The sequence below is a fragment of the Falco punctatus genome, assembly GCF_963210335.1.
Source record: "Falco punctatus genome assembly, chromosome: 2".
Taxonomy (NCBI): domain Eukaryota; kingdom Metazoa; phylum Chordata; class Aves; order Falconiformes; family Falconidae; genus Falco; species Falco punctatus.
This window is the reverse complement of record NC_137581.1, coordinates 78,205,600-78,229,091: the sequence shown is the minus strand read 5'-3', so window position 1 is coordinate 78,229,091 and position 23,492 is coordinate 78,205,600. Positions and strand designations below refer to the sequence as shown.

General features: G+C 38.4%; 3 protein-coding genes across 4 annotated transcripts; 2 read left to right on the top strand and 1 right to left on the bottom strand.

Moving 5' to 3' along the window:
* Nucleotides 1-20,892, top strand: LOC308059395 (lebercilin-like protein). Of its 2 annotated transcripts, XM_080376677.1 has the most exons (6): nucleotides 1-3,601; nucleotides 5,083-5,220; nucleotides 7,244-7,337; nucleotides 10,864-10,973; nucleotides 11,270-11,389; nucleotides 20,034-20,892. In XM_080376677.1, the coding sequence occupies exons 1-6, from the start codon at nucleotides 3,155-3,157 to the stop codon at nucleotides 20,049-20,051; spliced, it is 927 nt and encodes a 308-aa protein (XP_080232803.1). In that variant the 5' UTR covers nucleotides 1-3,154; the 3' UTR covers nucleotides 20,052-20,892. The 2 variants fall into 2 exon arrangements, with proteins under 2 accessions (XP_080232803.1, XP_080232802.1); XM_080376676.1 differs by lacking the exon at nucleotides 20,034-20,892 and having other exon boundaries at nucleotides 11,270-11,463.
* Nucleotides 12,932-16,271, top strand: LOC308059398 (lebercilin-like protein; the record flags this gene model as incomplete). Its single annotated transcript, XM_080376683.1, is given in 3 exon segments — nucleotides 12,932-13,192; nucleotides 13,195-13,520; nucleotides 13,522-16,271. Coding segments are annotated over 3 exon segments (630 nt in total). The 3' UTR covers nucleotides 13,565-16,271.
* Nucleotides 15,154-23,388, bottom strand: GET1 (guided entry of tail-anchored proteins factor 1). The gene is made up of 5 exons (XM_080376688.1): nucleotides 23,134-23,388; nucleotides 20,900-21,065; nucleotides 19,464-19,531; nucleotides 18,511-18,625; nucleotides 15,154-16,826 (listed from the first exon to the last, which is right to left on the bottom strand). Exons 1-5 carry the CDS (start codon nucleotides 23,221-23,223, stop codon nucleotides 16,753-16,755), a joined length of 513 nt encoding a protein of 170 aa, XP_080232814.1. The 5' UTR covers nucleotides 23,224-23,388; the 3' UTR covers nucleotides 15,154-16,752.
* Between the last annotated feature and the right edge of the window lie 104 nt (nucleotides 23,389-23,492).

Below are 23,492 nucleotides of genomic sequence, written 5' to 3'. Positions count from 1 at the left end.
ATGAGGCTTTCTTGAGAAATATAGCTGTTCCCTTTCTTTGGCATTTTTTTCAGTAATTAGGAAGACAGGGGAAACAGTTTTTCAGTGAAGAAAAATAATAAATCAGGTTTCAAACGCTAGGAAGGGGAGGGAAGAGAGATGGAGATTTCCTATTGTGTTATTTTACAGTCCTTGGCAATCCTAGAGACAGGATGATCACCTGAGATGTGGAAGCACCTTTACAATCCCTATTCCTCAATTTTAATCTGAGGAACTGAAAATGGCTTTCGCACATATACTGCAATTTCTGCTTTAGACTATGCATCACATGATGAGTATGAAAAAGTCTTTCCTGAGTAATGTTACTCAAAAATTATATGTCTTCACAAAAGTGTCAGTTTTGAGAGAAAAAAAAGCTACGTTTAGGCTAGCTTAGTCATGGTGTATCATGTAAAATTAAGTTTGTGCTTCAATGGAAAGACCATACAGCACAAGTGTATTCCATTTACATAAATGTTAACAATGAAGAATCTCTTCATGTCTCCATGTTTTCATAGCTAGACCCATACATTCTTAGATCCCACTATGCCACCTCAAAAAATGAGTGTAAAACCAATGACCCTTTTCCTGCTGTGCATCAAAATTTCATCTACATCTACCAAACCTACAAGATGCAAATCAACCAAAAAGAGAGAGAGAAAACACTAATTATCTCTTCTATTATCTAAGTTACATGCTGCTGTCAAAAAGTCATACTGGCATGAAACTAGCAGACCAGCAAAAATAGCCAGATTTTGTAAATCTATTTAGCAGAAGAATCATTATTGGCTAGTATCTGTGTTGGATATTTTAAGTGGTTCCTTTTGCTTGTTCATGGCTACTTGAAATGATCAGTTTCCCAGGACCACAATTACAATCTACATTTTCACCCCTTACAGAAGTTTGTAGAATTTTTGTGAGCTTTTGCAGGAAAGTATTTTGCCTGTTTCTTTTGCATCCTTTCATTCCATTCTGACAAAATAAAGTAGTAATGTAACAGTGGTTCTTACTCTGCAAATATTTGTGTGACAACATTTGTGGTCATACTGCAATCTTCCTGCAGTGGAGTTGTATTACAGAGAATATGCAGGTACATGCAAGAGGAAACAAGCTTGCATACCATCCATTTACTTTGGTTTTTACCTCTGGTGACTTTTTTCCACAGCACCTGTTAATTTTGCTCCCTGCAGGTCTTGAACATGTATGACCTCAACTGACTGCTGCAATTTCTTTTGTTTACTTCAACCTCCATGATTGTCTTTCTTAATCCATTTAAAACATATGCAAAAAAACCCAGCCCCGCCCTGCCCAAATCACAGTCTCTCCTCCTTTTGATTCCTAATCTCAGATTCTTTTTATCCTTTCCTTTTGCTATCACATTGACCTTGGTTGTCTCTCTCTGTATGAGCGAGGTCCCACCAGCTTGCCTCTGCTTTCTCTCTGTCAGCAGGGCCATCAGAACAAAGACCATCCACTTTGTATCCTGAAATAGTGGTGTGAATCAGGTGTTACAGGAATAAGAGCAAAGGACAGACAGAATTGTATAACCGACCCCCTTCATACTCTCTTATAATTTGCTTGCCTCGCACACCAGGTGCATGGGTGTCCGGCCCAGGCCCGACTCCGGCCCCTGCTGTGAGAAGGGGAAGAGCAAAGCTGGGCTGAAATTGAGCAGAACAGGAAGGCTGGTGCGGCTGCTGCCAGCAGGGAAGGAGAGAGAGAGCAATAGGTGCTGCTGCTGCAGGGTAGAGCCCTTTCCCCACTGAAGCCACTGCCCCATACATCTATGTCTTCTTCGATAACACTCTTTCCATGGCTTTCCACTATTCTGAAAGCAAGGAGGCCATGGTGTGGTGGTGCCATAGGCAATGTCCACCCTACTTTTTCTACCGCCAATTTCATGTTGCTTCGCATCTGCGGTGGGGTATGCTGGTTGGGGCCTGCTCTTGTGGAGTTTGTGTGCAGAACACCCATTAAATTCAACAGAAGTGCTTGAAAAGATCTGTCCTTTTCCTCTGGTGTTTTTAGGTTAGGACCTTGTCTATTTTATCCACAAAATGTTATGTGATCTATAAATTATTATAAAAAGCTTCTAGCAAAATACTGTGAAATGTCGAGGGCTATAGTGAAATTGAATATATGCCTGAAAAAGGGGAACACACTCAGATTTAGAGTCTTGGCTATTTTCAAATTCTAATTATGTTTCAGGAAAGGAAAATTAGAGTTGTTCACTCAGATGCTGGCCATAAAGAAGAGCAAGTGGCAGTAATGCACTTGGAATGCTAGCCTATAAAGATTTTTTCCAATTGCTTATAGAAACAGTATACACAACTGCATAACAGTTCTATACAAATAAGCATTTAAGGTTTAAAAATTCAACTCAAAGCTGACTTGAAAATTCCAGAAAGCTGGGTAGAAATCTTAGCTGCAGAGAAATTAAACCATATGCTATTGTGATCACCTTGTTTTTTGAGTTCTTGCACACCTGTAGATTACAATGTTGGTTTTTTCTATCACATCCCTATTCAAAGTGTAGGTGCTCCCTCTTGGGAATCTTTCTAGATGGACTGCATGTAGTTCATCAGTCTCCAGATCATGCCTACATTAGTGAACTGCATGATTTACAGAAAGAAAATTTATTTCCATTGATGGTGTTAACATGAGCATACTTTACCAAGTTATTCCCAGAGTATTATTGCTGTTTGCCTTAGAAGACACCATCTATGTAGTTACCCTTATTAATGGAAAGTGAACATGGTGGCTGTTTCGAACAAAAATGGCTTGAGAGAATGAAAAGAAGGAACCTTGACCTCCTATAAACCTAGTTAGCTATGGCACAGTGCAGCCACATAAATGCACAGAGATATGAAGTCTTTGATGGCTTTATCTGTGAAATACTTGAACATTGTAGTCTTAGTATAGATCTTGGCTGTTTTGTCAAATATACCACAGTTAAGTAGCTTGGAAGACCAGTAGATGAGCTTATGTGAGCAGTAAAGACATACAGTGATTTTGTTGCCTCAAATGATTGCTAAATATCAGTGTTGGTTTACTTTGGTCTGAATGCAGGAGGAAAACAATTCCCGGCTGAGAAGATACCACAAAGAATTCTTCATTTTTAAGCCTGCAGAGTAGTATGATTTCCCAGAAAAAAAATATAATGGCTCAGCAACTATCGTCGGAAAGACTTCACAAAATTAAAGAGTTGAAGAATGAAATATTTGTTTTACAACACAAATTAGAAGCATCAAGCTTAGAAAACCATATTTTGAAACAGCTTCAGTGTCGGCACTCGAAAGCAATAGGTAGATACAAAAATTCACAAAACAACTTGCCGGATCTTTTAGCAAGTCATTCTAATGAGGTGAGAGCTTTAAGGAAACTCCTGAGGACATCTCAGGAGGATGAGAGAAAGACATCCAGGAAGCTCAGAAAAGTTGAAGCAGAGCTGCTAAAAGCTAAAGATGCTTTGCAGACCTTGCACATGCTTTCAGAAGACAAAGCTCTTGCAGAGAGAGAGGAACTTGAGCACAAATTGTCAGTCCTTACAGAAAAAATAGAAGTGAATGATAAGAGAATACAGGTAATATATGCATACCATTGTATTTGTTCAACAATAATAGCAGAGGTTTCTGTGCAAGAATAGTGGAAAATTTTTAGCTGCTTCTTGTTAACATTAATGAACCTGATGTAATCCTGTAGCATTGAACATTCTTTTTAATCCAGTGCTGTCCCTGAGTGTAAGGTACTAAAAATTGCAGTAGTACCCCCTTCCAGTGTTTTAAAATCTGGCAGAAATGTACGAGTAGATTGTCTGGGAATAAAGATCTTTTAGGAATGAAGTTATGTGCCTTAACCCTGTTAGGTCAGAAACAGTATATAGTTGGAGAGCAATATTCAGCAGAGTATCTACTCTGCTCCCTGCCAGCAGCATGGGGTATCCAGGCTTGCTTGGGTCATCTGGCCACAATAGCACGGACCTGAATTTACCACGGCAAAGCACAGGATTAGTCATACATGGAGACCACCAGGCTGCTGCTGATGTATTTCCTTAAACAAGCAAAGCTGACTTATCTGGAGCTAGCACTGTTATTTTTACATAGTGCTTGTGGGCAATATGGACTTGCCTATATCTCCTATTCACTAATTACTGTCACTCACTGTAGTTGCTGTAGAGCATCTGCTGAATTAAGCAGTAGTCCAGTGTCCTAGATTTTAGGATTGATTCTATTGTTGATTTATTACGCAACTGTAGTAAAAGCCTGGTGGGAGTTCAAAAGGAGGTAATTCAGCTCCTTTTAATATCCATGCTTCTTTACTTTTATTGAACCCTTCGCAAAAAGACAGGAATACAGTTTTTCATACAAAAGAGGAAGAGTGAAATTTCCATTGTCCTCCAGGAATTAATTTCTATTTTCTATGGGGTATATTATGCATAAAATTAAACAAAGAGCCAGGTAGTGTTAGAGGCATTTCACCATCTGAAAAGCTAGGTCTGAAATACATTTATTACAGGAAAGAAAATGAAAATATTAGCAACTACATTCAGAACCTCTTTTGAAAACTTTTTATTTACACAAGTCCTAGTGAGAAGCTATAAAGAGCATGAAGGATTGGGTGTCCATCTTACAGTTTTAGTAACCATAACTTCAGTGCATGGCACTGGGTGCTGATGATAAAGCACTTCATCAAGTACTCAATAACTTATCTAGTTTTCATTTACACTAAGTCAGTTAGTAGATCTCAGTGTGAACAGAAATGTTGTCTTAACTTTCCAGAGATTATTGTATTCATTAATCCATGAGAAAGGTTAGCCTTATTTGTTATGTTTGAATGCCAAATATACTTTCTTTTTGTTTAGCAAAATTAGGTTTTAAACCAGGTTTTCTCATTTTTAAAGTAATTTTGCAGATGCTTCATAATTTTGTGCATTGTTTACAATAGAATAAAATCATTAGAAGCTTACTTTTCATTATGTTTATTTTTTAAACCTGGTAAGAACTGAAATTTTTCAACAGTCACACTGTGTACCATCCATATGGTAAAATATGTAATCTTTTTAAGAGCCTAGAAAAGCAGCTGAAGTTGAACAATAGCACCTTTAGTCATCAGCTGGCAAATGAGAACAAAAAAGCTGTGGAAGCTGCGATAATTACAAAGAACTTGAAAATGGAAATTAACTCTCTTCACCAAAAAATTAAGGTACTGAAGATTTTAAACAGGTTTCTGTTCCTGCAAGAAAATTAAAGTATTTAATGTTAGCTGTTGCTTTTGCCTCCTTTATATTATTTAGTAATGGGATTTTTGTTTCCTAGTTGAGTCTATAGTCTACCAAAAAAAGTCAAAATATCATATGATGAAATTATTGTAGTGTCTATTTTTCAAAAGTTCAAAGTAGTTCAATAACTAATCGAAACAGAGATTAATGCGTCACAATTTGAACAGAATCCACACCAACTTGTTACTATTTTGATAAATCTAGGTCAGTATATTCATCTACTAACTTTAAATGAGCTCCCTTACAGAAACCCTTCCAAATCAAAATGAGCCAAATATTACAATCTGCAAAACTAGAGCTTAGCAAAAAGACTTACATAAATGTTTCAACAGTTTGTTTAAATTCTAGCTTAGTTTTTAGACAAATATTTTTGGGACAGGTATGTCCAGTTTAGCACTTACTGTAATGCTTGTAAACCAAACACACAGAAAAACCTAAAAGTGACACTAAATAGAAATTGAAACCAAAATGCCATGAATGATATGTCATATGAGTTGTAAACAAGAAAAACAGTACATATTCCAAAAAACCATGAAAACCCTTGTGGCTTTTTAATACTTTAAATTGTGTTTGTAAGTGAAACAATATAAACACAGGTAAATATAAAAGTATATTTAAAAGTAAAAAAAAAAAAAAGTATAACAATATAAACACAGATAAATTGTACTTTTTTTATTTCTGTGTGAACTGACCAATCTATCTGCTAATCCCACTAGGGATATTATTTCTAAATAATCCCACGAGGGATATATTTCTAAATAGAATCAAGTATCTGTTGTTATGGAGAGTTTTCCCAGACATTCTGAAAGGCAGAACAGGCAGCTCCTGATGATTCATGGAGATCTGCATTTCTGTACATGGGCTTTGTTTGTCCCTCTTACTTATGTATCAGGTCCAGAAACCTTCCTACTGATACCTGGCAGCAGCCAGGCTTCCCAGCAGCAAAAGCCCAGTGAGCTGTTCGGAAAGGAAAAAAGTATAGTGCTCTTCCCAGTCTCCATATCAAAGTCCCCAAACAGTACTTGCAGTGCTGTTTCCCTGCCAGAGTCTGATTTCCTTCTATATGTGCAGATCTGGGAGACAGGAGTAATTATAGTCCCAGGAACACTAATGTAAAACTGTTCCAAAATACAAATTATTCTAAAGTACAGTTCTCAACTTTTCTCGAAAATGTTTTTCTATCTCATGTGTTTTCCACAGTTTTCTATGTGCCCACCTCTCTTAATGTTATATTTAGATTTACAAAACCTGTTGGTTTACCACAAAGAAGACCGGACCTGCTTATTAACCTTATTTCTGTGCCAGAACAGAATTTATTCTTACACTTTCATAGTTTTGGGCATCAGACTAATTCAGACCATTCAAGGTATTCAGACACACATTAAGGACAACCTGTATCTCCAAAGTAAATGCAGCTCCTGTTTTTCACACTAAAAGCTGATACGGTGAGAGTGTTACTGAAATCTCTGTTCTGTGTTTAAGATAGATTTCAGTAAGGAAAGAGGACTCTGGCTAAATAAATTTTAAACGTATGCCTGTGAAGTTTATGTCACCTCCCAAGCAATAGGTTATAAAACAGAACTGAGCATATTGTAACCAAAGGCACTGAATAAATAAATTTTAAAAACAGGGAGTAAAGGCAAAAATGACTGTCTAAAAAAAATAACTCAGAACAACAAATGAAAAACTCATTAAAGAAGAATTAGTCTTCTGAAGAGTGTGTTACGAAAAAGATCATGTAGGTGTACAGATGTGTTCTTAGCCTTAAAAAGGGAGAATTTTGGTTTGGCTTCTGAAAGAAATTGACAAATCCTATTTATGTAAATGCCGACAGCACCACATGGCCTGGCACAAAGCAAAATCACTGACAGTTTTCCCCAATGTGGCAAAAGTAAGTTGGTAAAAAGTAATCCTCAACACATATTAATCGTGTTTATTTCTTCATAGGAAAAGGATCGGCAACTTTGTGGAAAAAATATCTATTCAAATTGGATGCCTAAAATCCCAGAAGACAAAAGTGATCCAGTACTTCATGAAAAACGTACGTGTGTATTAATTTTCCTTTTTTTGTTTAGTTACGTGAAACTTACATTGATTTATGACTGGGAGGTCTATCCCAAAATAAAAGCCAATGTAGTACTTTCATATGAGCTAAAAGTATTCTGTTACATGTAATTTAAAGAGAGCTGCTTGGTTTTTTGCTCATTTATTTTATGAATACAAATATATGACCTGTTTTTAACATTTAACCCAATTGTCATCATGGATAGCATTTAGCATATGTAGTTTTAGTATACTAACAATGACACAGAAGTAGTGCTGCTATTGTGTCTGTTTGCATCAAGAGCTGTTTGCCTATTTGTTTTTTACAAAGTGAAGCTATCAGTACACAAAGCTTTGCAGACTAATTTTTGTTTGAGCTGCCATTGACTTGGCCTGGAGAAGTGGCCATTGTAGACCTAGAATACCCACACATGGCTTGCTAACTCAAAGCACCTCACAAACAACCCTCCTGTAGCAAGTTCCTAGTTTTAGTACAGACTTTCAAAGTGCTTTTATATAAGCAAAAATAATGACTTTGATTGTGTCTTTAAAAACTGTTTTCTCATCTTTAAAATCCTTAGACCTTGTAACTTGCGAATAGCAGAGATGCTTCAATGTCTCTTATTGAAGCTCCTACAACTTGCATTTTGTTGGGGTGAAAGGAGAAGAGGAATTTTCAGATACAAGGTTTAGGAATTTTAAAGGAGAGTCTGATGATGATACTGTCAGCTTATCTGTGAAAAGAGAATGTCTATCCTTAGTGGTCCTTTGCTTTTTAGCATAAGTAAACTTAAATGGGCAACCAGAGATCTTCATAACCCAGTTATTGTATATCCTCTCAATTAGTTATATCCACAGAATTAATGTTATTTAGAAAAATGTAATAGAATGATAGAAAAGAACAACAGAAAAGGTACTATCATGAAAGCAAGCTCTTTATTAAAGAGTATTTCTTTCACATGGATGCTCAGACAGGTATTGGGGAGGAGTATCTATTATATGCAGTCTTGTCTGTCAAATGTTCCAGGAGCTGCAACTTTGTGTGGGATTCAGCTGCCTAATTATAGGCATCCAGTGCCATTTGAGATGCTCTTGCATCTGCCTGGCCCTGCAGTTGTTCCAGCAGGACACAGGCATCCCATCGGTGCTGCGTAGTATCGGTCAGACTTATGTGGATACCTTGAATACTTGAGGGCATCTCAAATAGCATGAGGTGCCTGTGTTCAGAGAAGTGGGTGCCAGCCCTTGAACTGAAGGGAGCAACAATTACAAATCATACATGCCAAGAACTTTTATGCTGCCAATGCACTCACTATATTCATCAAATGTTGTTTGGGACAAAGATGTTGAAGGAGATAGTTTTCTTGAAGCACTTAGAAATTTCTCATTGTCATATGCTTTAGTATCTATAATTTACAAATAAATGTGTTTTATACAGAAACAAATAAACAGATTTCAAGTACTTTCTTTCCCCATATTGAAAATGTTTTGCCTCCTACTCAGGATTGTAAACATGCTGTCAGTATCCTAAAGGAGTGCTTACTGCACAACAAACTTACACCCTTGATTCTGGATAATGATCTGAACATTGACTTTTCTGGATTAAGCACATCTTTAAAATACTGGTCAGATATTCTTGCTCCTAAACTCAAGGAGTCTTCACGTGGGTACAGAAGAGCACTTGAAATTTCCATGGTAGCAAGCACATCTGCTGGAAATATTGCATATGCCCACAGAATTCTTCAAATTATGGCATCAGTACAAACTATTATCATAGTCAGTTTATTTCTCTCCTCTTTGTTGCCTTTGCAAATCCATTACTCTGCCTTAATTACAAGTGAACCACAGGGAAAAGGTTGGTAATTCAAGTTGTAAAATTAAGAAACACAAAGTCCTACTTCTCATTCCAAGTCAGACACGTTTTTTTATGAAGCTTTAAATTCCAGTTTTAGTTACGTCACGCAACCAGCTGTGGGTTTTTTTACTCACATATGGATTTGTACAATATTATTATTTAAACTACAGGACTTAAATCACTGTTTACTATTTAAGTTATTTTCTTTAAGCAAGATAAGGGAGCTTAGTTGGAGAGAGACCTGATATTTTGTAACAAAGAGGCTTCAAAGTTGTCTGATCCTTTGGTATTTTTGGCCAATAAAGGTTTCATTCTTTGCCGGTTAATGGAAAAGATTTAGATGGAAAGTTGATTTAGAAACCTAAAACAGGAATTACCGACAATTCTTTTTTCTTTTCACTATTGATTTGAATTTTCCTATAACAGACTTAAGAGTTACTTCTTCAAGTAATTATTTTCTGTTCTGAGTTTGCAAGAATTTTTACCCAGCAGGAAAGAAAAAAATAAATGTGGGGCTGCATTTTTTAACACTCCTGATAAATACCTGAAAGTAACCTTGCTTAGGTTATCAGAAAGCTCTATGTACATAAATAAAATGGATCAATTGAATGAAGCCATTCATTTCATAAGTTCGGCATGAGAGCAAAATTTGCTTAGTTGTGGGAAGGTCACACCAGCTCATCTAGAGGTACAGCTCCCCCTAGTTCTGAATCCGAGGAACGCTCCGCTGGCATTTGTTGAAAAAGCTGAACTAACTACTTGGTGGTTGCCTTTCGAAAGGGAAAATTAATTCCCTCCACATCATCAGTCATTCCTTCAAAAGTAAGCCTCAAAGTTATGAACATCCTTTTAACCACCAAACATCAATCATTTGAAAATCATCATATTTATGGAGACTCTTCCTCTGATTTCAGAGCTCAAAACTGGGAATAAGGTCAAATGTTCACACAGGTAAGTAAGTTCACATATTGGCTCCTCTGCTAGCAGCGTTCTCGGCTACCGTACTCATGTCAAAATTAATTCTAAAAACAGAATAAAAGAACAATATACTCACCTTCCCCATCCCATCTCCATTCAGCTATTTCTTTAAATGTTTCATTCAACCATTCTCTTGCAATGTCTTTTCAAAGAGCATAGATATTTCAGTGTTAAGCGTTTCCTCTGAAGAGTTTGGTTCCATAAAGCCTTACATAAGTGCCTAACTTTGAGAAAGGTGAGTAACCAAGTTAGAAAGCATAAAAGCAAGCATGTTTATTATACTCTGTAAGATCTGAATTTAGGAACCTGAAGGCTCAGACCTCTTAAATTTATGTTAGAATATTACCCCACAAATTAAGCCCATATGGGCTCTAGGGTATACATACATTTGTCTGGCTCCACATGTTCTATCTGAACTGGACTTTGTAGATCTAAAACTTAAGCATATGATTTAGTGATGTACAAATGAAAATGCTCAAAAGTCTAGGTAGTTATGTTTGTGTTCCAGTTTCAACATTTATAGATTAGGCAGAATTTCATTATGGAAGGGCATTAAGACATACATAAAAAAAAAAAGTTTAAATCCTAGGTCACATACCAGTATTATCAGTCATCAAAAAGTAGCTTTTGTTTATATCAACAATATAATTTTGGAGTCTGCTGTATTACTAACGATTGTCCTTTTCAATAGGTCTTAGTATAAACAGATCAGTGCAAGTAGAGAAACAGAGCTTCAGATCGCTGCTGCTGTCACAGTATCAAACTCAGGAAACAGAAAAAAGCCCAATTCAGCTAAAAAAGGTATGAAAGATCTGAATCCAATCCTTGTTTAAACTCTCAGCTAAGCTGTATGTTATTCCCCGAGTTTCAGTAACATGCCTGAATAGCCCGATCCCCCATCTTAACTTTCTAGGACGTGGGTTTTGTGTGAATGTAATTATATTGCAGAAAATACACAGGACAAACGTTGTGATAAAAAATAAGAAAATAATAGTAATAGAAATTATTAATATTTTTATAAGTTCTGCACTGTGCACTTTTAAAAGTCATTAAACAAGTATTCCCTCATTATTTGTACCTTTAATTACCAATTATAGGAGAAAAAGTCTTTAGAAGATAAGAATCAAATGAAGCATACATGGATGCCCAATGCAGAACAGAAAAGCAATCGACCAAGAAAACACCGAAGCCAGAAACTTTTAGTAGAACACGTAGAGGTATATTTTAACATTTTCCTCAGAAACTTACTTGACGTTTTCAAAAGCTGAATGAACCAATGGTATTGGTAATTTCCATGTGCCTGACAGCCTTTAGCTGCCACCTGACTGACAGGAACTGGTTCAACAAAATCATGTATTAAGACACTGAAATCCACTGCTGGCAGTGCTGCACTGACAGCAGAGCAGCTCCACAGCATAAAGCATCTTCATGCTGCTGTACTTCTAAAAGCAGTTCCTGGTCATGTTGGTAAAAAGTCCGTGCTTTATCTGTAAAAGTATACTTTAGTTAACAGTTTGTTAATTCCATGCTAAGCAAACAGTGATCTCAAATTGTTGGTTGTGAATCTTCATCATAGCTGATGTCAACATACTTTTCTGGCTCAGGATCTATTGCCAAGAAAGGAAGAGGACCTCTTCAAGGGCTGGGAGTATCTCCTCATTACAGTGATCACTGTAAATAGATTTTATCTAAATTTTTGCCATTGACTGTGTTCTCATATAAAAGCTATATTCAAAGGACTCATCTATAAACACCTTTATTTTGAAGAAATTCTAGAGAACAGAGCCAGTGCATCTATTCCTTTCAAGGCTTTTTTTTTTTTTTTTTCTAAAAAATTCATGTTATTTTCATTCGGGTAAGTCTTGTAGAAAGAACCAAGATCTGAATACTGTCATGCTAAATACTTCACAAATGTTAACAAACGTAATGTGACCTACAGGTCACACATTTACAGAGGTGAAACAGGCTGTTGAGGTCACTTACTAGATCAGTAACAGAGCCAGTTATCTGGAATGTGTTAACTCCTGAGTTCTGTACTCCGACTTCCTAGCCTGCAGCCTTTCCAGATCCCACCAGATAACCAGAGTCAACATTTGTCTTTGAAATCCCCTTTTAAAATTGACAGAAAACACAAGTCTTCTGATTCTGCCTGTGAATCTTCTCTCTGCTCACTGTTTGCCAGACTCTCTTCCAGCTTTCTCCCACTGCTGATATTAGACTGACATACTGCAACTTCATACTTCTTTAAGCTTGGACTCGATCTCATTTTGGAGGTAGTCTTTCAAGTCCCTCCAAAGCACAGAACCTTTTACAATTTATCTCCTACAGCAGGGAAATATTTACTATAGGCATTCAGTATACACATACCTTTTTCCACTAAAAATGGAACCAACTCATTTATAGGTTAGAGTTGTATATTCCATTCTATGTATATTCTGCTCTATGCAACCAGCAACTGTGCTGTCAGTTAAGGGAAAGAAAATCATACAGACATTTAAGCTCCATCTAAAAACAAGAAAATGACAATTAGAGGTCAGATCTCATGTGGTCTCTTCATTGCACTGTATGTGACTTTTCTAGCCCTGTATTTAGCCACTACTGATTATATTCAGTGGCACAGTGATTGTGTTTAAATCTTGCTCCATCCTATTCTACTTACTAGTAAATAGCATTGTCATAACCCTCAAGATTGAAATACCATCAATAATAACAATTTAGGCAATGAAAAAGGAAGTGAAACTTGCTCTCATTAATGCTTCATGACTCTTTCTATTCCTAGGCAATTTAATAACATTCCTAAACCCCACAACATTTCAGAGTATTTCAGAGAGAGTAGACTGCTGACAGAAGAATACACTTGTTTGGAATTTATGAAAGAGCGAAAAAAGACAGATTTGCTTAAACAGGAGCTGAAGAAACTGATGAAAACTGAACAAACTCCTCTAAGTGACAGTGTAAAAGATAACTGTCAAGAGAAAGATACAGTGGAAGAATATGAAAAGGAAGAAAAAAAGCTAAATAAAAAATAAAACTAAATAACAGTGAGAAGGCAGAGAGTAAATGTGTAACTCCAGGTCCAAGAAACAAAACATTCATTAGGCTGACACCCCCACCCCCCAAAGCTACTGATAATTTGCATCATGGGCCACTTACATCAGATACAAAACCAAAAAAAGGCAGTCTTTGCAACCATAGACATGCAGGTCAGGACTACAGTGAAACAGCTGAATCAAAAGTGAAAAATTCCTTTGGGCTGTATGAACCATCTTTTGGTAAAGATACCAAAACAAGGCAGAAGGACAGCTCCACTGAAGTGGAAGGCTGTGCTCATATAACATTTGCTGAAAGGAAATAGTCTTATGAAAGAACTCTTTGGACCAGGCTGTGTTTGAAGGGACAACCATTCAAGTTCTAACATGAGAGGAATGAAGAAAAGGAAGTGAAAAGATGCAGGATTACACAAACCACATTTCAAACCACCACTACTAGTTCATAATGTCCAGCATCTAACACTCATCATCATGAATAACCTCATGAGAATACACAGACTAATTATTTTGTTTGATAAATTTAATTAAGTACATCAACTTATCTTTCATCTAGAAATCTGGATCATTTAAAACATTTTTTAAAAGTAATGGGTTTACCTTCATTAAATGCATATTAAATCTTACAAGAACCGACCATTTCTTTCAATAATTTTTCCAAAATGAGTCAAATCAGTTGTCACAAAACCCCCACTCTTCTGTTTTTGATCCATGGGCATGCATGTGCATGCCTGTGTGTCTTACCATGAATGCCTTAACAATGACAACATTTTTACCTGTTATCAGGTGTCCTAGTCCTTGTTTTGTAATTTCCAGGTTTTTTACATTCCCTCTGCGATTTGGATTGCGAAGCTGATTTATTTGTTAGGTAGCTGAAGTGAGCAATCTGCTTTTATAAGGTTCATTATTGCGTTAGTTCCAACAATGCAATAGAAGAAAATAATTTATTTTCTTCACTCCTGAAATAGCTTCCAGAATTCATACACAATAAAAATAATTTGCTATTACATTGTTTTCACTAGCATTACAAAGCTCTAAAGCTTCATTCTTTTCCACTGTTAGAACTTACCAAAGCCGTTTGCCTGGTAACTTCCACAGCTGACATCCAAAGATGAATGTGCAAGAGAAAACTATTGTTTAGGAGAAGTCAGGCATATCCAGCTCTCAAAAAGCCTTTAAAAATCCTGTGTTTAAGGTTATGTAAGCAAGGGTAGGAGGATTATGTTTTGTTCTTCATAGTAATTCATGAAACGCTTGATAAAATGAAGAGAAAATTATGTATATTCTATTAATTTTAAAAGGCAGTAGCACTTAAAAATCCTTAAAAAAATTATACTGAGAAAGCTTTTGTAGGTGATTGGGACATTTAAATCTCAAATACTTGCACTGAAATTCAGTGGACAGGTTTCAAAGCATGACTTTGTGTAGTCAGAAAAGGAGGTATTTCTCCTCTACAAACTACTCATACTTCTGCAATGTCTTTACTGCTGTCCCAAAGCTAAATGCAAACAAGCGAATATAAGCCAACACTCCTATTTCTACGGATGAGGGGATCAAAAGCCTTTTTGCCTGTACTCACCCAAATGTTTGGCTAGAACAGCCAACAAACTGGGTGTTTAGTGACCCCGTGCTAAGTGTGGATAAACAGCAGATACCACCATGAAAATTTTAAATGAGCTTTTCTTGACTTTACTGTGTTATACTCCCTAACAAGCCAAGTAGAAGTATCATTAGCCACATCTTTAGATTCAGAAATATGTCATTATCATTGCTAAATAATCTGTCCCGAACACAGAAAAAATTTAAAAATTAAATTAGTCCTTTTGGGGGGAGGGGTTGTTGGTTTGGGTTTTGGTTTTATTTTTTGGTGTTTGTTTTTCTTTTTTTTAGGAAAGCTCTAATTAACATTGAAAAATAGATTAGAAAACCTGAGATGGGTTGAAAAACTTTTATTTCTTTAATAAAAAAACAATTATACATAACATTCAAACACATTTTTTTCTTGATATTTACTGCATCTATTTCCATGTTGGCTAAATGTAATCCCTAATATAAACATTTTTTTGAAAAATTAACATTAAAAAATATTTCAGGCATATATCCACACAATGTATCATGACCTTTTGAACTGATTTCTAAACGCAGTGCTAATTATGGAGGGGTCCTAGCACCTTTCTTCCTGCAGGAAGGCAAAGGACCTGAAACAACACAGCAGACACATTCCACTGAACAGAGAGGGAAGCTGAAGCAGAATCGCCAAAGCCCTGCAGAGAGGGAAAGGTGTTCCTGTCAGCTTTGTTCAGGTTCATGTCAAAGAAAAAAACGAGGTGTGGAACAAGAACTTTATACACCCACTCATTTGTCTTACGGGGCAGCAACAACAGGGTCACAGATCACCATGGCATGGAAGATTAATGCAACTTTGTCACTGTTCCACAGGCACGGTACCAGGAAGAATTCTGTTCTCCTTTAAATTCAAAATACCATGGCTGTTTCCTGTACCTAAATACAGCAAGAAGGATTTACTCCTAAACAGAAAATTGTTTTCCCTTGTCCTCCTGCTTGCTACCATTCTGTTAATACTTTAGACATCTGAATCGCTAATTTGCCTTCTTACATTTACATAGCTTTTTCGGGCTATTCTGGACCGTCATTAACGTTTGCTAAAGCCTTTAGAAATTCAGTCCTCTGAAGGAACAGCACTGCCTTCTGCTTCCTCTTTATTCACATGGAGCTTGAGAAAGTTGGCCAGACCTTTCCTCCCAAAACATGGATGGAAATAATTTCAGTGATTCTCACTCAGTTTGGGAAGCAGAAAAAATATCAAGGAAGGAAAGGTCAGTTATCAGTAAAAGTAGGAAAAAAATTAAGTATTCAAAGAATCTTAAAAGTCAGGGAGGAAAAAGTATCCAGCTATCCTGTATTTGGCAACTGAGTGAGTCTCTTACGAGATAAAAAGTTGATTTGCGTATAGTATCAATAACACATTTTCTAGGACAGCCAAAGAATACATAATTTCTACTGTAAAAAATACCAAGAAGGAAACTAATTCTGTCTACCCTAAGCCAACCAAACCACCTGCCTCTATCCTCTGGTACTACTTGTCACCAAATACAATCCCACCTTTGGATGAAACTACCATATTATAAAAGAAACAACAAGGCTCCCAAATGAATTCCTAATGCCACTGCATTTCCAATTTAAAAATACAAATGCTACACTTTCAGATTTTGGTGAATGCATGCCATGACAAAGTCTTATGGTTCTGCCATGGTTCATACTAGTTGAAATAGACACAAAATAAGGTTCTATAAAGAGCAATGCTATTCTTTGAAAACTGACCACTAAACTGAGAAACAAACTCAGGGAAGTTAAAATAAATCAAAAAGACTGACTGATATCCAAATGAAGTTACAAAGATGATCTCAGACCTAGTTTCATGAAAGACAACTGTTCCTTCTACTTTTTCTTATTCATTTAAAAAAGTGGTAATGAAAATGTAGTTGAGGACTCCATGGATTAGTGGGATTCCTTCAGCTGAAAGGGTGTAGCATGATAGCTACAACTTTATTACAAACCACAAGCCAACATGTAATTCCAACGCCACCTGTAAGAGATACAAAACATGATTTAAGTCATTGCATCAATAACCCTGAAGCACACAGGCATCTGAGAACAACTTTGGAAGTGTAAAAAATGGAACAAATTAGTTACGAGGTGAACAGGAACAAAAGATCTTTCTTTTTATATCAAATGTCTCTCTCCAAGGGATGGCAGCTAACTCCATGCTGGTTCCAAGAAACCTGAAGATCAGGGAGAACAGTACCAAATAACACGAATATGAGCCAAAGTGGGGTATATACAACCCACAGCTAAAAACAATTGCTATGTAACTAACAGAAGATGTCTGAAGTGCTGAAGTTAAACGCTTGGCATGTAACGGAATACTTTGCTAGAACCTAAATTTAAGATTTGAGAGAGGTAAAAAGTAAATTTCCTCCAAAATTTAAATCAGTCTTTATAAAAGTAATAAATCCATACTCCACTCCTTTCCCCTTGCCCCCGTACAGCTATATAGAAAAATGCTACCAAGACCTTTGCTAGTGACTCAGAGGCCTTGCATTGCTGTTTTAAAGGGTCCCATCGTTCCAACTAGCAGCACAGAAATTTGTATTCTATGATGGAATAGAGGGTGAAGCCTGACTGGAATACACAGCACATCCGTATTGCAGGCTACATAGAATCATGCTACGTAGTTATCATGGAATACATAGCTATTCATAGCACACACATGAAGAAACTACCTTTATGGTGATTTTTAGGCATTTTTGTGTTCATCACCTAGAATTCAAAGCAAACTCTTTACTATGATTATCAGCCAAGACAAAAAAGGCTATTTGAAGGCAGACATGGAAGTGAACATTTTTAAATCCCTTCAAATGCTATTCAAATGAACATCTTCCAAGGACTATTCCCCTGCACAGCAGCAGACCTTTCCCTTACCCTGGAGGCATGCTAGATACAAATTGTTTTGTAGACAGCTATTAAAGATACAATTCCAACAACATATTTTGGAATTCCTTCTAAGGCAGTTAGAACTTACAAGCCTATTGTGAACATTCACCAGCAGCATTTTATCTTGAAGGTAAATTTCCACACTACGTTGTCCTGTTATTCTGGCTGTCTAATTATTCCATTACACAGAGCCAGCACACTTTTCACTCAGAAACAGGCGTTTACAACCTGGTATGTCATTCTGATCATTAATTTGTTAAACTGCCAAAAAGAAAAGTATTTAATTAGGTAAAAATGCAACAGAGGTGTGATGGGGAAAAGGGTGGGAACAGACAGGACAAAATGCTGAGAATGTATGTAAATCACTCTGGAGTTACACTACTATGAAACACCAGCAATTTGTAAGAAACACATAAAAGTGATACAGATCTATCAAGTATTTGCCCATTTTTAAACCCAATTCTACTATTTCACTGGACTCCTTGATATAAAAATATTTCTCATTTGAAATCTGCTCCAGGGTCTATTCCATATAGATAAAGCTGCTTTGTTTGAGAATAAATAAAAATGACAGCCAGTTTCATCACCAGTTAAATAAACAAGAGTTGAATACACAGGGAACAGCTAATCAAATGTTTGAAACTCCCCCCTGTGTTAGGGGACTCAGAACAAACAAACAGGAGCAGTGCTTTTAATATGTGTATGCTCTTCAACACCACATTGCTAGCATCCGCCTGGGATTGGGAATTTTTTTTTTTCCAATGTGCAGTCCTTACCTGCTACCCCCGTAGGAAAGGCTACCAAGCGCTCCAGCGGAGCAAGCCATTTGCTTGGAAGCACTGTCACTGGCTCAGAATAGTACTTCCAAATCAGAGAGATCATCAAGGCAGCCTAGAATTGAAATTTTTATTAGCTTGGATACTAATACACATCAAAGTACATTTCCACTGCTATTTTGAAACAGTAAATTACAAATTCTTATCAAAGGGAATGGTTTCTTTGTTACTTTACATTGTTCTTAAGAAAGTTCAAACTGTTTTTAAACTCAGTATGGCCTTAAATTTCTACACAATATTAAGAGACAACAGTGAGGCATTGGAAAATACTGCTTTCTTTTGGGACCCTGGTTCCGATCTAGCGTAGACAAACATAGGAATAGTAATTGTTTAATTCTGATGACTGTTTTTAGCCATAATCCTTGCTTGCTAGGAATCCAACTCCCTTTAACATTACCCTAAGGACATCTTCAGCTTGACCATTTATTAGTCATCCTTATTAGTGGACAACTCTTTGGCATTGAGTCTGAACTACAGAGACAATCTGATGGGGCACTGTAGGGAAATGCGTGGCAGGCCTAAGTGGAAATTTGCATCCTCAGCAAAAGTGTATTTTGTTTTCAAAACATAAGTAAAATATATTGGCATGATCAGAACTTTCCTGGGTCCAGTGCCATATATAATAAAACCCCCGCACCCAAAACAGTGATTAAAGAGCTAGGACAAACTCCTATCTTATCTCAAAACCAGAAACAGCTAAAATGAAACTCAAAACTCCTATTCACAATTACCAGACCTTATCAGCAATATCTCTCCCTTCTATTTCAACAAGGTCTTTTCAAAGTCTGGCCAAACACCTGTGTGACAAATCAGCCAATAAACACAGGAGAGAACTGTTACACTACTGAGGATTTGGTTTAGTCATTTGTATTCATAATAAAATATTTACTTACTTGTAAGATGTAGAATACAATATTTATTACCCACTTTATTTTGGCTAACTGGGCAGTTCGTGCTTTCACTGTTAAAAGAAAAGAAAATACTACTCTGCATTATTTATAATAGTGAATTACACTTACACAAAACTAGTAATTTATTAATATTTCACTCTTCAAATCAGGACATTACACTGTTTAAAAGTCTCATTTCAAACGACTCATAGCTATATTGAAAGTACCCTTCTGCAAGAAAGTGCTATGTCCATATCACACCATAGTTTCTTATTAATGCTACAATGAAAATTTCGAAACACTGATATATCGTAAACAGAGAAATGTCACGTAACCAAGAGCACTACTCCCAAATGAGAACAGTCACTGTGGTTACTAATTTAAGAACCTGCTTCAGATGAAGCATAAAGTAAATTTTTCCCTTTCCTAAAAGGGGAGAATGATGGCTTTAGCAGATGCACTTTTTGCCTTATTTCATTCAGGCACACAGTTTTGACTATGACTTCGCTGAATGAATCTTGGTCAGGTTTAGTGTTAAAACTCCTCATGCCTTCTGTTTTCCTTCTGTTACAGGACCTCAGACCAATATAAAGCAGCCCAGTGAAGAAAGCGCATCTTCAAACGTAACGGTGGCCTGAAGTTTTCTAAAACAATGTTGTTAGTTAAGTAAACTACTCAAATGTATTTTAATTGAAATTATTGGGTTAAGAATTATACTACTGAAAGCAATATAAAATTGCCAGTTGTAAATATTGTCCTTTCTCCAAGCAAGGAGCCTATAAACACCCATCCATTCTGCACAGAGGAAGCAGACAAAGCAAATCCGTCCCGTATCCTGTTCAGATCAGTTAGTGAATCTGGGCAAAAACAAGAGCAAAAGCTCTGGTGCCAAAGGTTTACGTGTACTTTCTACCATGAGATAATGGACTATATATACTACTATAAAATCCTAATTGAAACAAAGCACTACAGTTTTATCACAGAAGCTGCTGCATAACATCAAACAGGGTTGCAAAGTAACAGGAAAGATCTAATCTGGTTACCTGACAGATCTTTACATTTTATAGTACACCAACTAAATAGCCCCACCCAAGCAATGCATCCTTTTGCAGTGATACGAGATATGCAGCAGAGGACTTCCTCAACTTACTTAAAACATGATTCAGTGATGAGCATCACTGAGAAAGAGTACGTAATTACGTAGCAAAGCCCCGGAAATTCTTTGAAAGAAAAAATTAAAATCTAGGTCACTTCCTTGTCAGTGTAGGCAGAACTACACACAATTGGAAAACAAAAGGAAGCTCTCCAAAAGGTTTAAAGAAAAAAAACCAGGTAAGTCAACACTGGAAATGGATGTGAGGAGAAATATACTTAATTGAAGACACTCTCGACAAAATGTTTTTCAGAAACTAGAAAAGGGAGTAAACATTGCACTGTACCATGAGTTTTAAGCTTGTCAGTCATTTTGTTAATCTTTCTTTCCAGACGGGCATATCTAGCAAACTCATCCATCATACTAATGGTTGAGAGTTCTTGCTTCATGTTCTGAATTTCAGCTCTCATTTGGGATTCCTGCTCTGCGTCCTTTTGTAACAATCTGGATATCTAAGAAGTAAAGAAATATTATCAGTTATTTACCCAGAACTCCATTGATATTCTTTAATATGTATAAAGTACAATCTCCTGTTTACACATTCAAAAGCCTCTCATAAAAAAAGGCCCTTTCATCAAGACACAGGAAAACCTTGGCTTGACATCTGTTCTATAAGCCAAAAAATGTTTACTCTCTTGTTCTGACTGAAGCAAGCCAAAAAGGGTTTTACCATCCCTGTAGGGCAGTGACTTTCAACTTTTCTAACTATGGTTAACTGCCTTTCCCTTCTCGGTTTCTGCGTTCATCTCCTCATGTAATGTAAAATTCCCCACTCTCAATGATGTTTGCCTTCCAAGACCTGTCAAACCTCCCAGTCCCTGTCTGCTGCTGTGTCCTGAGCTGAACCGCTGCCCTCCCTCCTTGCAACTCTCATCATGCACTGCTCGGACGATGAGCACCTGGCGTGCAGAAGAGGAAGGACCAGGGAAGCACTCCTTTTTCATCACCACTCTTTCCAGCTCCAATGATGCCCCTTACCCATTCACCACTTCCAGCTCCAGCAGCCTCAGCGAAGGTCTCAACTAGTTAACGTGGAAATTTTATTCACTGAAGCCCAATTTTAGACCTCATCAATAATGCACAGCTCACCAGTCAGGAATTACTCCTCTCGATTATAGATTACCTAGTCTGGGCTGTTAGAAATGCACGAATTGCCATACTGGCTGAGAGGTGGAATCCCTCTAGTGCAGTATCTTCCCACTACCGCAAAACCAGAAACACAAATTTGCATCAGTTATTTTTCTTACATCTTGCCCATGTGTTTAAATGTGGTTTTCTTATAACTTCCTATTGGTTTCTTGGCTAAAATAATTTCCTTCTGACTGAAATGTAAAAAGGTAGTCACGTGTTGGCATTTTCTCCCTTTCTTTTACTTTTTTACGTTCTTTTCATGAAGCACCACCTGCTTGTTGATTAATCAACTCTTTTTTTACCATAGAAATGAAGATACAAAGAACCTAAAATATTTTTCTTGCCGTTCCTTCGCAAATCTTTCTAGCTTTCTCAAGACACGTGTAATTTTTTCCCCACAATGTTCTCAGTACTGCAATCAACAGCAACATTACACTACTTCCCATCATGAACCACAGCAGAACGTTGAGCAGAAATTTTTTCACTAGTCATCTACAGTAACACTGAGTCCAACTTCCCAAACTTCTAGGAGTAATTTACGTTGTAAAGGATTTTTATGCATCATCAAACAGTGTGCGCTGAGGGGCGTGACAATGAAGTTATTCTCATGGAAGAGCAGAAAGACGGGGATTTTGGCACACTTGCTCACATGTGAGTGTATTTGGCAGTGACACGAGTTTGTTGGTCCGTAAGTGTGTTACCCACGCTTCCATAGAAACGCTTAAGGTCAGACCAGGGGGCACCCTGCTCAGTGATTGCCACTTGAGGTTCTCTCCTATGATGCCCAACGCCTTAATCTCTGTAGCCGCTGATCTCCCTTCTCAGCAACAGACGTGTCCATCTGTCGAAAACACGGAAGGCTGCGCCCAGCTGTCTTTTGTGTCCCCTGCAACGTCCAACGGACCAGAGCCTCAGGAGCATCGTTTAAGCCGCTCGTTACCCAGTGCTCTGCCTCAAAGACCAGCTTGATAGAGGCTGCTAGAGTCACCCGCCCTCACGGCATGAGGTGTCACCAGCTCCAGCTCTTCCCAGCACCGGCCCCTCCTGCTTCTCCTCCTCCGAGGCGAGGAGCAGGACTAGGCCCTGCCGGTCACGGCTGGGGACGGGTTACGGGTTTCACCGGGCACGGGCGCCGGCCGAAACGGCGCCGCCACCGCCCCAGCCCCCGGGCGCACCGCTCGGGCCTCGGCCCCACCGCCCCCTCCTCGGCCGCCGCTCGGCACCGGCGGCAGAGATCGGGCGGGCAGAGGCGAGGCCCGCCCGCAGCCGCACCGCCCGGGCCGGGGGAGCAGGGAGGAAGGCAGCAGGCGCTTGGCCGCGGCCCCCATGCGGTAACGGCGGCGGCCCCCTCCCTGCGTGGGGCGGGGCGAGCGCGGTGACGTCACTTACGATGGAGGAGCAGGAGGGCAGGAGGATCTTGAGAGCGTTGCAGAGGAAGACGGAACTCAGTACCAGCAGCCAGGCGCCGCTCTCCGCCATGCCGCGGCCGGGCACGGCACGGCACCGCTCCCCGGCGCTAACCAGCCTCCCGGGCGGGCGGCACCGCGCCGCGGCGGCAGCTCCCACACACGCGGGGCGCAGCGGACGAGTGCCTGTGCGAGGGGAAACGGGGACAGGTGCGGCCACGTGACATGGGCTGGCCAATCCGGAGGCCGCGCCCCGGGAGGGGGAGGCGGTGGCTAGGGGGAAGGTCCCGCCCCGCGCGGGGGGGAGCCGGCCCCGCCCTGCGGAGGCGCCCCTCGGGGGGG